Source organism: Podarcis tiliguerta (assembly GCF_965153285.1).
Source record: "Podarcis tiliguerta genome assembly, chromosome: 2".
NCBI lineage: Eukaryota > Metazoa > Chordata > Lepidosauria > Squamata > Lacertidae > Podarcis > Podarcis tiliguerta.
The window spans coordinates 18072441-18086731 of record NC_139535.1 but is presented as its reverse complement, the minus strand read 5'-3'; the positions used below and the strand labels follow the sequence as shown (position 1 = coordinate 18086731).

The following is a 14291-nucleotide window of genomic DNA, read 5'->3' as shown; positions in this document are numbered from 1 at the left end:
TGTAAAAACTACTCTGAAAATTAATTATTCCAAAAATGAAACCTTCCTCTGGTTGTAAATATTAAGATTATACCAGAAAGAATGAGTCTTTCTGTAAAAAAAAAATGATTTAAATCAAGTCTTACTGACTAGTGATTTAAATTGTGATTTAAACCAAATCCACCCTGCTGGACTCCAACTGTGATCATCCCTGACCAGCTGGGACTGAAGGAAGTTGGAGTTTGATGACATTTGGAGGGCTATAAGCAGGCATTTGTGGCATGTGCTGGGTAGCTGAACTTAGACCCCATCTGCACAGTGTCATACCACTTTTAAACAGTCATGTCTTCCCCCAGAGAATCGTGTGAACTGTAGTTTGTTAAGGGTGCTGAGAGTTATCTGGAGACCCCCTCACAGAGCTACAGTTCTCAGTGATTTAACAGTAAATTCTCATTCCTTGGGAAGCCTAAGAACTGCTCTGTTTGGGTTGCCTACCCTTCACACTGTGTATTTATTACTGCAGGGATTATTGCGACCACCCTGCAAACTCAGTGGCTGTATAAACTGCAAAATGGCTACTCCACGTTGAGCAATGCAGTGACAATAGTAGTTCGGCAACCATCACTGCTAGTTAAGAAAGTACATAATTACTAACAAAAGCATCCTTTTATTGTCATACAACAGGCACCAATGTCAAGACTTTCCCCATTTACTCCCCCACCTGAAAATGTTTTCTGAGATCTTTGTCATAAAATCAAGGAAGCCATTTTTACTGAAGAGTCTTTTTTCTCTTCCAGTTACCAGATGAGCCAAGGGCTGCAAAGCTATGCTTCAGATCCAAAGAGCCCTACCAGATGTTCAGGGTCAGCTGTGCATCCTAATTCCCTGAAATAAACTGGGGACGGTCAAAGGTGCAATAGCTCTTTCTGTCAGAAGCCTTAAAGATAACTTCTCCTTTGTGGGAATGCGTAAGAGTGTCGCCAGTATCACGTATGATGTTTGAACATTTCCCCACATGTCACCAGAGCAGAGAGAGGTCATTCTCAATAGTGGATTCTCTTCTGATTAGAAAGACAAAATGATTTGGGAGGAAAGCCTTTCTTGAAGTCGCCAGGGGATCCAAGGATCCAGCCTGTCATGATTCCTTGATATATACTGAGCAAAAGGCTGGCTGAGGCAGATCCCACACAAAAGGACTCTGTTCAGCTGGAGGTTCTGGTTGGTGATGAAATGTGAGTTTGCAGGTGTTTATTTACTCCACCTGAGTGCCTAATTGTATCTCAAACTCAGTGAGGAACAAGCGACTGGGCACATTTGGGAAGGCTTCATGCATTTCCACAGGATGTGTTCCAAAGTCAAGACAAGGCAAGAAAAGAAAAGACTGTCAAGTTCCTCAAAGGCAGCCAGACCCCCAGAGTGTGGGAATGTTCAGGGAGGCAGGAGAGGATATATTGTTTAATTATATCCTTCCCAACTTGTGTTAACAAGTTCTATAATTTAGCAGAGTAACATTCCCTTTTTAAACGTTTGCCAGGCTTGTATAAGCCTCTAAAATAAGTTTCCTGGTAATTTCCCCTTTATTCCCTCTTAAAAAGATTAGACACGACACAGTCTTGTATAAAAGTATAAAATAGTTTACTCACATTCTGTTCACAGATGGATCTCAGAAGGCAGACTTAAGTTACAAAATATATACACCTGGAATCTATCCCATAAGGAGATAGTTCCTTTGTCCTCTCTTGGCTGGAAGCCAAGAGAGCATCTCAGACTAAGAAGATGTTGCTGTTAGCTATTCCACTTGGCACTTTTAATTCTTTTATGATCTGTTGTCCGAGCATGAAAAGCTCGCGGCTCCTTTCTGTCTTTATAATCCGATGTTGGCTGCTCAGCTGACGACTGTGATTGACGAACAGAAACAGACTTAGGAGTACTTTGCTTTCTTTTGGATCTGCAGTCCTTTGCAAAATGTCCTTGTTTATTGAGGAACCAACAACTCTTGGCAGCTTTAAACGCAGTTGTATCACCACAAGTTTGCATATGGCGTTCCTCATTATTTCTGGAAATAGGAGTGCTTATCACGCAAGCCTCCCTTCTGTCCAGCTCGCCCATTAATCTTGCCGTTACCCCTTCCACAGTTAATTGTGCTGGTGGAACAGCAGGTATCTGGCTAGCTACACCATCAAAGTCCTCATTAAGGGAACAAAGAATGATAAATACATACTGAATAGCAGGTATCTCCATGTCCCTTCGAATCAATTTGCTGCGTATCGCCTTTATAGACGTCTCAAGTGTGCCACCAAATCACCACCAGGCTGCAACTTCGTCTGGGACAGCTATTTGAAAAATGTCAATGCAGACGCTGACTTTTTTCTAATATGTACTGCTGCAAGACTGTCCCACATTTCTTTGGCAGTTTTCTTATTCCTTATATAGACTACTTGCTGGTCGCTGACAGCCAAATTAATTATTGCCCTGGCTTCAAAACCAGGTCACGTTATTTGCTCTGGCCTTTAAAGAAATACACATCTTGTGGAACAATAATGAACCTTCAAATTTAAAGAGACCATTCAACAGTTGCTTCTTCAATGAATGGAGTCAGAGAGAGAGATGGCTGCCGCCCCTGTGCTATTTTGTTACCTGCAAAGGTGAGGTCACGCCCACACTGGTCACACGTAAAGGAAGTTTGTCCCAGCCCAGGTGGAAACAGGAAGTTCCAACTGGCTGGTCCAGACACCCTCTCCTTATGTCCACTCTAGGAATGTTGTATTTGACTGCTCTGTGTTTCACATCCCACACAGAGAGGCACTAGGTAGAGATGGGGAGTTCTATTTGATCTGAAGGATCCTCATGGGGCCACCGAGGAGGCTCTCTCCATAGTGGAGCTTTCGATGCGTGATGACGTTGGAGCTCTGGCTGAACGTTTTCCCACAGTCAGGGCACATGTAGGGCTTTTCGCCCGTGTGGATTCTCCGGTGTTTTGTGAGGGACGAGTTGACGTTGAAGCTCTTCCCACAGTCGGCGCAGACGTAAGGCTTCTCTCCCGTGTGGACTCTGAGGTGCGTCGTCAAGTGGGCCCGTTGGCTGTAGCTCCTCCCGCAGTCCGGGCACTGGTAGGGCTTCTCTCCCGTGTGGATTCTCTGGTGTCTGGCAAGGTTGGAGATGACGGTGAAGCTTTTCCCACAGTCCCCGCAGATGTAAGGGGTCTCCCCCGTGTGGGTGCGCTGGTGAGTGATAAGGTAGGAGCTGGTGGTGAAACTCTTCCCACAGTCGCCACACTTGAAGCGTTTCTCTCGGCGGTACGGGCTCTGCTGGCGCCTGGCCAGGCGAGGCCTTTCGGGGAAACTCTTCCCCCAGTCGGCGCCGTCGTAGGGTTTCTCCACGGTGTGGATTCTCTGGTGAGCGATGAGCTTGGAGCTGATGGGGAAGCTTTTGCCGCACTCTGGGCAGACGTAGGGCTTCTCACCCGTGTGGAGCCTCTGGTGTGTGATGAGGTTTGAGCTGCCGCTGAAGCGCTTCCCGCAGTAGCGGCACTCATAAGGCTTCTCGCCCGTGTGGATTCTCCGATGTTTGATAAGGTCGGAGCTGACGTTGAAGCTTTTCCCACACTCCAGGCACCGGTAAGGCCTCTCCCCGGTGTGGAGGCGCAGGTGAGTGACCAGGTGAGACCTCTGGCTGCAGCAGCGCCCGCAGTCGGGGCACTGGTACGGCTTCTCTCCCGTGTGGCTCCTCTGGTGGCGCAGAAGGTTTGACACCACGTTGAAGCTTTTCCCGCATTCGTTGCACACGTACGGCTTCTCCCCGGTGTGGATGCGCCGGTGAGTGATGAGGGCCGAGCTGTGGCCAAATTCTTTCCCGCAGTCGGGGCATTTGTAGGGCTTCCCCCCAACGTGGGTCCTCTGGTGGCGGATGAGGTTCGAGAGGAGGCCAAAGCCTCTCCCGCAGTCGGCACAGCGGTGGAGCTTCATGCTCCCGTGAAGTCTCTGGCGGCTAATGAGGTTGGGGGGCCGGGCCTTAAGGATCTTCCCACGCTCCTTGTGATGGTTGCTGAGCCCCTGGTGGGTTGCACAGTCCAGAGTGCCCCCAAGAACCTCCATATAGGGAGGAGGGCAAGCCCAGCTCTCTCTGAGGAAGCTTTCATCTCGCTTCTCGCGGGACTCCCACTTCTTAGCACCAGAGGACCCCCTCCTTCTACAGGCTCCAGACAAGGCCATGCGAGACCTCACAGTCTCTGGGTACTCTTCCTTGTTTTCACTCTCTGAAAAGAAACCCACATGAATGTGTCATTCACAGATTCCGGAGGATCCTCCGGAAAAGTCCAGGAGGGCAACCAAAATGGTCAAAGGCCTGGAAATGATGCCTTATGAGGCACGGCTAAGGGAGCTGGGCATGTTTAGCCTGGAGAAGAGGAGGTTAAGGCGAGATATGATAGCCATGTTCAAATATATAAAAGGGTGTCACATAGAGGAGGGAGAAAGGTTGTTTTCTGCTGCTCCAGAGAAGCGGACACGGAGCAATGGATCCAAACTACAAGAAAGAAGATTCCACCTAAACATTAGGAAGAACTTCCTGACAGTAAGAGCTGTTCGACAGTGGAATTTGCTGCCAAGGAGTGTGGTGGAGTCTCCTTCTTTGGAGGTCTTTAAGCAGAGGCTTGACAACCATATGTCAGGAGTGCTCTGATGGTGTTTCCTGCTTGGCAGGGGGTTGGACTCCATGGCCCTTGTGGTCTCTTCCAACTCTATGATTCTATGATTCTATGAAAATAATCTCTCAAAGGACCTGTTGATGGCATTTTACCATTGTACTGTTGAGTGTGTATTAACTTATGGTCTCTGTGTGTGGTTTGGGAGCTGCACGGTCAGGGAAAAAACAATGTTGTCCAGGGTTGTAAAGACTGCGGAGAGAATAACTGGGTGCACTCTCCCTACCTTGGATCAAATCTATGCTTCCATGTGCCATAAGAAAGCTGCAGAGATAGTGCAGGATAGTGCGCTCCCCGGAAATGATCTCTTTCAGCTTTTGCCTTCTGGAAGAAGGTACAGAGTTATAAAGACTAGCTGCCTGAGAAACAGTTTCTATTCAAATGTGATTTTGGTTTTAAACGCAGTGTAAGATAGTCTCTATGGGAGTATATTGTATTTAATTATGGGGTATCAGAGTTTTTAGGGGGCTAACCAGGCTGGGGTAGCTGGGATAGCAGGCTTGTTGGTTTCTGAATGTCTGATGTAGATTTTCAATTTCGTTGTTCTGTATGGGACAATGACAATAAAGATTATCATATCATATTGTAAAGCACAAAATGGCTCCCATTACCACAGCGGCCGGAATGGCATGGACTCCAAAGGCCTGATTCTAGAAGTCAGACATGGCAAACCCATGTCCCTCCAGATCTTGCTGGACTCTACAGCTCCCGTCAGCCCCAGCGTGCATGTCTAATCATTAGGAATGATGGGAGTTGTAGTCCAACAGCATCTTGCACAGATGGAGCAGGTAACTTAGCGCTGCGTTAGATGCAAGGCCTTGTTTTGGACGCCTGCTACAAACTCTCTTGTTTTGGCAAGCCCACCCAAACATGCAGTTTTCACACAATCACTTGATTTTTACTCCTATTTGGGTAGTTTTATTATGTGTGCTGTTATTTAAGTCTGTTTTATCTTTTAAAAAATAAATATTTTATACTATTCTATTCGAACGGCATATAAATATTGCAAAATAAGCAAAACAAAACAAAGCCCAAAAGCCTCCAGGAACCCATTGCTTGCTCCATGAGCTCCTGACCTGGGCAAGATGGGATTGGGCAAGGAGAGCTCACAAGGACTGCCTGAGATTCCCAGCTGTGGTCTCCATCCGAACCATCGCTATCTCTTGGGCTCCTGGCTTCCTCTGAGTACTGGAGATAAAGACCCCAGGCTGTTTCTTCTCCTTCTGGTTGGGCACCCCCAGCAGAACTTGGAGATCCTGTTTTAGATAGACAGAATCTCCTGTCAGGTAAATACCAGAATTCTTTTCTGAGAGACTGCACATGAATTCAGCTAAGTCCTTGCATGTGCAGAACAACTTCCTCAAGGAATATATATACCTGACACCTTTTCTCTGCCAGAGCTCCTGTTAAATCCTTCCTGTTTGCCCAGGGATGGAGAACCCGTAGTCCTCCGGTTAGGAGTAGACTCCAGTTCCCATCAGCCCCAGCCAGAGTGAGTGGATGTCCACCTCCCATCTTCAACCACGAAACCACAGACACGTCGCAGACCACCAGAGTGAAACTCACAGATCTCTGGTAGCCTGCGGACCACAGTTTGAGAACCCCTGTCCTAAAGTAAAACTTTCTCTTCCAGTCATTGCGTGCATGTTTCAAAAGGCTGACACACAACGACAACAAAGCCAAACCCCGGAAGTTTAAAAATAGCAACTGGAAATGATATTACCTAGTGTGCATTTCTTGATCTCCAAGAAAGGATGTCCAATCTCTGGTGTCCCTTAGATTTGCATCTGACTGCCACATGGGACAAGGTGCAGGCAATCTGTCCTGAGCGCTTGAGCTACTTCAGAGGACCGTCATGGCCGGGAGAAACCCAGAACTAAAGAGTTTGAGGGAGGTCCTAGTGCAGCGAAGCCAAGGGTGATGCAGTGGCTCACAAAAAGACAGAAGTAACGGGGGCTTTTTACCTGCACAGTCCTCTTCTTCCCCCATTGGAGTATCATTTGTGGGGGATGCTTGGTCAGGGTGAGACAGGTGCACTGTTTTCTCCCCTTCTTCGCCTTCCTCCTCAGGTGTGCCCAGCTCCTAAAACAACAAGGCTCCTAAGCTCATTGCCTGCTGTATTAACAACAGCCACACTAGGATGGCTGCAGGGCGTAGCCTTCCTGTGCCCAGGCCTCTGTCTGTTCCACACTAACACAAATCCTAAACTCCTGTGCCATGAAAAGATGTTGAAAATATAATAATAATAATAATAATAATAATAATAATAATAATAATAATAATTTATTATTTATACCCCGCCCATCCGGCTGGGTTTCCCCACCCACTCTGGGTGGCTTCCAACAGATTAAGAACAGAATAAAACATCAAACATTAAAAACTTCCCAACACAGGGCTGCCTTCAGATGTCTTCTAAAAGTCAGATAGTTGTTTATTTCCTTGACATCTGATGGGAGGGCGTTCCACAGGGCAGGCACCACCACTGAGAAGGCCCTCTGCCTGGTTCCCTGTAACCTCACTTCTTGCAGTGAGGGAACTGCCAGAACGTCCTCGGAGGTGGACCTCAGTGTCCGGGCTGAACGATGGGGGTGGAGACGCTCCTTCAGGTATACTGGGGATGAGGCCGTTTAGGGCAGGCACCCCCAAACTCGGCCCTTCAGTTGTTTTGGGACTACAATTCCCATCATCCCTGACTACTGGTCCTGTTAGCTAGGGATGATGGGAGTTGTAGTCCCAAAACAGCTGGAGGGCCGAGTTTGGGCTTTAAAGGTCAACGCCAACACTTTGAATTGTGCTCGGAAATGTACTGGGAGCCAATGTAGGTCTTTCAGGACTGGTGTTATATGGTCTTGGCGGCCACTCCCAGTCACCAGTCTAGCTGCTGCATTCTGGATTAGTTGTAGTTTCCGGGTCACCTTCAAAGGTAGCCCCATGTAGAGCGCATTGCAGTAGTCCAAGCGGGAGATAACCAGAGCATGCACCACTCTGGCAAGACAGTCTGGGGGCAGGTAGGGTCTCAGTCTGCGTACCAGGTGGAGCTGGTAGACAGCTGCCCTGGATACAGAATTGACCTGTGCCTCCATGGACAGCTGTGAGTCCAAAATGACTCCCAGGCTGTGCACCTGGTCCTTCAGGGGCAGAGTTAGCCCATTCAGGACCAGGGAGTCCTCCATACCTGCCCATACCCTGTCCCCCCAAAACAGTACTTCTGTCTTGTCAGGATTCAACCTTAATCTGTTAGCTGCCATCCATCCTCCAACCACCTCCAGACACTCACACAGGACCTTCACTGGTTCTGTTTTAAAAGAGATGTAGAGCTGGGTATCATCTGCATATGGCAACATGTCTAAGACCACAACCCTATACTTCAGAAGTGAGGGGACTTTGGTCCTCAATACGTTGTTGGACTCTCATAAACTCTGACCATGCTGGTTGGGGCTGATGGGATTTAAAGGGCCAAAGGCTTCCCACCCCCCGTCTACATATTTTCTGAATGAATGAGAAGCTCACGAAACTACTACTGCATTCAAACCAACCAACCAACCCAACTAGATTGCGCCCCAGAGGACTGATCAATGTTCCCCTTCATGGTACTCAAATCCCAACTCTTGAGATGCCCACCTTTCTTGCTCCAAGGGCACGATGGCTCAGAAACCTTCTTGAAATTGCCTCTACTAAAATAAATTATTTGAAGATCTCCCCCCCTACCTGAGTTGGTTCTGCTGTAGCCATTCCTTCTTTCAGCAGAATGCACTGGGTTGGGGCAGAAGATGGTAGGCGGAGGATACGTGGCAGACTGTGATGTAAAAGAAAAACAGCAAAAGGGTTCATTTTAAGAAGGGATATTCCCAGGTTCAAGTCCCTGACATTTCCAGTTTGAAAAGGACCAGGAAGCAGGTGATGGGGGGGGGGGAGGCCTCTGCTGGAGACCTGCTGCCAGACAGAGTGGGCATCACTGCGCCAGCTGCTAGATGAACAAATATTTAGGCAACTTCCCAAGCTCCTTTCCAGCAAGATACCTGAGTGTTTTATAAAGGCCTGTTTCAGGGATGGGGAACCTTAGATCTTGGGGTGCAGTGGGGAATTCTGGACCCCCTCAAGACTCTCCGGAGGCCATACCTGCCCCCTTCTGGCAGGCTCTGCTTTGTAACCTCCTTGAGAGTCTTTGCCCGGCTGGAGTGTGTAATCTTCAAATACAAATATCTGCATTAGTCTGATTGTTAGGGTTAAGAAACTGCAGATCGAATAATAATAATAATATTTTATTTATATCCCGCCCTCCCCAGCCGAAGCCGGGCTCAGAGCAGCTAACAATAAAAGTAACACAGCATTTTAAAAGCAATATTCTTAAATCAATTCAAAATCAAATTAATAAATAGCAACCACTGGGCCAGAGTTCTACCAAAGAAGGGGTTCAGACTGTGCCTTGACCAAGGGCATTGGGTCTCACTGGGGAAAATATGGGGAACACCACGCAGGTGAACACAGCCTGGTCACACAATCCCAGCCTCGCCTACCTCACAAGCTTGTCGCGAGCATCAAGCAGGGTCGCCTTTACATAGGCCGCCTTCCGTCCCTTTTGAGGAACACGTGGGAAAGGACTGCACAAGTGCGCAGGAAACAAAACAAAACAACTCTCTCGTATGGCTCTCAGATCATTTGCCCATTGTCAGCTGATCTGACATTCCCCAGCAACGTAGCAGGAGGAAAAGGGGACGGAGACCCCGTCTTGCCCCACGCCACAGTTACCTAGAGTGCCCGGCTGTTCCGGAGTTAATCGCTGGCTCCCCTCTTGGGGGCTGAGTCCAGGGAGTAGGTGGGCACACAGTTTCCACTTCGGTCGGGCGCGCAGGAGTGGGCGGAGACCCGAAAGGTTTCTCTCCCTCTGCAGGCGCCGATCAGCAACTGGGCGCCCCAGGCGAAGGGGGCTTTCCCTGGCCAATAATAAAGTCAAAGAAAAAGTCGATTCCCGATCGCAGCGCCCCATGCGACCCCTCGCCGCCCTCCTTCTTCCCCAGCTACTTCCAGCCCCTTCCTGTGCCGGCAGAAAAGCAAACCCCGCTACAACAGTCGCTGCAGCGAGGAAAGAGAGAAAAAGTAGGCAGGCAGGCAGGAAGGGGGATCAAAACAAAACAAAACGGCAACCTCTGCGCGGGGTCTGGGGGAGCTGCAAGGCATGTTATATATATAAAACAGATGTCAAATTACCACGCGGGAGGGTGGCGCCACCCGTTTCCTATACACGCAACTGCACGGGGAAAGAAGGCAAGGTTGCGAACTGAGCCGCGTGGAAAACGCCACAGCCGGGCGCTCCTCTCCTGCAAAGGCGGGGATTCCCCCCAAAATGCAGCTAAGGCTTGTAAAGTCGCTACAGCAGCAGGCAATGCAAGGGTAAGGGCACGTGACTTTGTAACTTGGGAATAAGCGCCGTAGTCCTTGGGTGAGGTCTGATCACCCCTTGTCAGAACACAGGGGGGCTTCCGAAGTAAAGCAAGCCAGCAACCCCAAATCACACCGTTGTTGCAATGTTCCTCAAATTATGCAGCGCCTGGGCATCTAAATGGGACTGGGAGAGTCGAAGGCAATTTCTTATTTTCCTAAAGTTGCTCCTCCCGCTGCCTTTCCCAATAATCACCATCCTTTGATATCTTTAAAATGTTTTATTGCAGGCGTTCCTCTGAAGTTTTGTTTCAAGTGAAGGGTTTTGCTGTTGAGAACCACCGAGAAACACAATTAAAAAACAGGACTGTAACATTAAAGTGTGAAAAGCCTCTTTCTAAAAAAATCTTGAAAATATTCCTTCCTCTGCCCTTATGAGTAAGACTACAGTATGGGCAAATTTCTCCCCATAACTTGATACAAATTTCTTTTGTGTGCCTTCAGGGTGGAGCAAGACTGGGGACAGTATTTGAATAATCAGTTTGTTGCTCCTATTCGAAGGCACTAAAATCATAGAATCTTAGAGCTGGAAGGGATCTACGGGTCATCTAGTCCACCCCCCCCCCATTGCAGGAATCTCAGCTACAGCATCCATGACAGGTGGCTAGCCAACCTCTGCTTAAAATCACCTTGACTTCTATGAATCCTGATGTGGTTACATCACAGATGGGGAACCTGTGGCCATTCTGCAAATTGCCCAGTGAATATTTAGCAAATTATGCTCAGAAGCCGCTCATAGGAGCAGTTTTAAAAAGTTATCAATACTTAAAGCACAAGAAAAGCAAGCACATTCCCTAAATACTGTATATTCCTTCCAGTAGCACTTTAGAGACCAACTAAGTTTGTTATTGGTATGAGCTTTCGTGTGCATGCACACTTGGTATCTGAAGAAATGTGCATGCACACGAAAACTGATACCAATAACAAACTTAGTTGGTCTCTAAGGTGCTACTAGGGGACGTGGGTGGCGCTGTGGGTAAAAGCCTCAGCACCTAGGGCTTGCTGATCGAAAGGTCGGCGGTTCGAATCCCCGCGGCAGGGTGCGCTCCCGTTGCTCGGTCCCAGTGCCTGCCAACCTAGCAGTTCGAAAGCACCTCCAGGTGCAAGTAGATAAATAGGGACCACTTACTGGCGGGAAGGTAAACGGCGTTTCCGTGTGCTGCGCTGGCTCGCCGAATGCGGCTTTGTCACGCTGGCCACATGACCCGGAAGTGTCTCCGGACAGCGCTGGCCCCCGGCCTCTTAAGTGAGATGGGTGCACAACCCTAGAGTCTGTCAAGACTGGCCCGTACGGGCAGGGGTACCTAAGGTGCTACTGGAAGGAATGTTTTTATTTTGTTTCAACTACGGCAGACCAACACGGCTACCTCCCTAAATATAGTATTTTATATCCACATTAGCAAGCTAAACAAAGCATTCATACTTAAAAATATATACAGTGGTACCTTGGGTTAAGAACTTAATTCGTTCCGGAGGTCCGTTCTTAACCTGAAATTGTTCTTAACCTGAAGTACCACTTTAGCTAATGGGGCCTCCTGCTGCCAGCGCATGATTTCTGTTCTCATCCTGAAGCAAAGTTCTTACCCCGAGGTACTATTTCTGGGTTAGCAGAGTCTGTAACCTGAAGCATCTGTAACCCAAGGTACCACTGTATCCCTAAATGTATGGGACCTTATGGCTGAGAAAGCTGTTGAAACCAGGTCTCCTATGCTCAAGTTGAACAATATCGCTGGCTTTACAGAGCCATGAGCTGTGGTGCTTGGAACACTCACCGCCAAACATCAGACATGTTCAGATAGTTGATCTTGGTGGTGTAATGCATTGGAATGTAGGTGGGAAACATTATTGGCTCCTCAACCAATTGTGTAACAGAAAAACCACTCGCTTATGTATGACACATCTGTCTTTCTGAATCAGAGGCTGGGTAGCTTTTGGCCTCAGAGCTCCCCCTCAGGCTGAAAAAGGTTCCCTATCCCTGGGCTAGACTAGGCTGTGTATTATTCATTCCAATTTTTTGTAAGTTGCTCTTCATCTTTATCAGGGCAGATTTTTTTGTTTAAAAAAGCACTTCTTCACACAGCGCATAGTTAAAACCATGGAACTGGTTCCTGCAGAAGGCAGTGGTGCCCACCAAGTTTTGCAAGAGGCTTGGACAGATTTATGGAGAAGACTTCTCAGTGGCTGCTAGCTATGATGTCCCTATGAACTGCTTCCACAGCCGGAGCCAGAAGCCACAGGAGGGAAGAGGAATCGCACTCAGGTCCTGCTTGCAATTGATCAATTCGGTCAGTCGCTTTATGTAACCCAGGGCAACATCCTTACTACAACAGAAACGGAGAGGTGACAAAATTATAAAATCGGGAAGGGTAACCACTTCCCCACCCCTTTCAAATCAAGTCCTTTCTCCAGTGGGTGGAAGATCATTCAGGGGCCCAGGATAGCTCAGTCCGTAGAGCATGAGACTCTTAATCTCAGGTCCTGGGTTCCCACGTCGGACGAAAACACAGGAGCCAACTCTTTGAGGCCGAGGTCCTTTTAGTCCCCCCCCCCCAATAAAATATTTGAGGGGGTCGCCCCCACCCCAGTTGATACGGCATTGCCGTTCAAATGGTGTTTGCGTGCTATGTCTTGTGATGCGGGCCTACCTGTGCCTCCCCAATCATTTTTCCCAGTTGGCACCCCTGGGCGAAAGATTCCTGCATTGCATGGGGGTTTTGGACCCTCGTGGTCCCTTTCCAACTCTGCAATTCTCCGATTTCCCTCCAGCGGTAAGGATTCCCCAGAACGCACCGAAACCGCTCGTCTTCTAGAACGCGCCCAAAGATCTAGAACGCCGACGGAGATTCTTTTTCAACTCTCCGGGCGGGGGGGGGGGGGAGACACCTTTTTCCTTTGCGGGAAAACTCGCACGGGCAGGTCGAGAAGAAACATTTTAAGGTCACCGCGGAGGAAACTCGGGATGAGAGCAGCAACCAGTTCAGAAGACATAAATATAGATATATTCCAGATAGGATCGATCGATTTATTTATTAAACACAGCAAGCTCTTCTTCATCCACCCCATCTTTCATCCACACACCCCAACCCCACCCCCTCGCTGCAAGAGCCACTCGCGATCCCGATCTGGGGGTCCTCGCCCAGCAGAGGGCTCCCCTTCCTGCTGCCAGCCGCCCGAGCTGCGCCCTTCTCTGCCGCCGCCGCCGCTCGGCAGCCCCGCACCGAGAGAGGCGGAGTTTCCTGAGTCAGCCGCCGCTGCACATCCGGATTAAGCTGAAGCGGCGGCTGCTGCTGCTTCTCCTCCTCCTTTACCCCCACCCCCCACCCCACAACACGCAGCAGGGACGACCCCCCCCGGCCGATCTGCAAACTTGCCGAAGCCGCGCTGCAGGTGACCAAAGGCGAGGATCCCCGCGGAGAGGTGAGGGAGGGGCTGCGCGCGGGATCGAGGCCTGGAGGGATTGCCGAATAATTGGCCCTGATCCCTCCTCCCCCCCCCCCGCTCATTTTTTTGTTTCATGGTGGGGGGTGGGAGGGAAGGGATGGCGAAGCAAAGCCCTTCTGCCGGTTGAGGGGTGGGGAGCCCTTTAAAGGGGAGGAGGGGGGAGCGATTAAGCCTCGGCCCATTTTGCTGCAGGGGGTGGGTGGGACTGGGAACAAGGGCGAGCGCCAAATTGGCCGCCGGGGGGTGGGGGGAGGGAGAGAAAAGGAGACTTTATTATTTTTTCCACCTCCTTAGAAGATCAATGGCCAAATCGAATTGGGCTCCTGCGTCCTCCTGCAGTGGAATCGGAGCAATCAGTTTCCCATCTGTCCCTTATAGATTTCGGGGGTTAAGGCCCGGATTTATTTTTCTGGGTAGCCTCGTAAGCGTGTTGCAGCACGCACAAAAGTTTTAATTTGCAAGCAATCCGGGTTTTCTTTTTTCTTTTTCGTGGTAGCCGAGCGCGTTCAGTTCGTCCCCACGCAGAAACTCCTAGCCCTTTCTTGTGGGTTACTTTAATATGGGGGCGGGGGGGGGGGGAATAAATAAAACAGCGTCCCTGCCCGCTTTTGTACCAGAAGTTACGCCCACCTTTGTCATGTTAAGTTTTCTTGCTTGGTATCTAGTCTTCGCAATGCTATTGTTTCCAGGAATTATTAGTAATTCTTACAAGATTTTTGAAAGAGATTTC

The 14291-nt window shown here is 49.1% G+C and overlaps 2 protein-coding genes and 1 long non-coding RNA gene across 9 annotated transcripts in view; 1 reads left to right on the top strand and 2 right to left on the bottom strand.

The window, feature by feature from the left end:
* Positions 1-14291, bottom strand: part of LOC310671132 — a 119462-nt gene that overhangs the window by 91104 nt on the left and 14067 nt on the right. The window lies entirely within an intron of this gene.
* Positions 1593-14291, bottom strand: part of LOC310670382 (uncharacterized protein) — a 15365-nt gene continuing 2666 nt past the window's right edge. Inside the window, exons 1-5 of one of the 6 annotated variants that reach the window (XM_083425632.1) lie at positions 9345-10990; positions 8390-8477; positions 6646-6763; positions 5758-5937; positions 1593-4234 (exon numbers count right to left, since the gene is read on the bottom strand). In XM_083425632.1, the coding sequence (XP_083281758.1) occupies positions 2805-4234; positions 5758-5937; positions 6646-6763; positions 8390-8413 (1752 nt within the window). In that variant the 5' untranslated portion in view covers positions 8414-8477; positions 9345-10990 and the 3' untranslated portion in view covers positions 1593-2804. Of the gene's footprint in view, positions 4235-4907; positions 5723-5757; positions 5938-6404; positions 6764-8389; positions 8478-9344; positions 10991-14291 lie in introns of those variants that run through there. The other 5 variants (XM_083425630.1, XM_083425631.1, XM_083425633.1 and 2 more) reach the window with 5 other exon arrangements.
* Positions 13020-14291, top strand: part of LOC310670483 (uncharacterized protein) — a 20036-nt gene continuing 18764 nt past the window's right edge. Inside the window, exon 1 of one of the 2 annotated variants that reach the window (XM_083425907.1) lies at positions 13020-13507. The gene's annotated coding sequence lies outside the window, so the exon portion shown is untranslated. Of the gene's footprint in view, positions 13538-14291 lie in introns of both variants that reach the window. The other variant, XM_083425906.1, reaches the window with a different exon arrangement.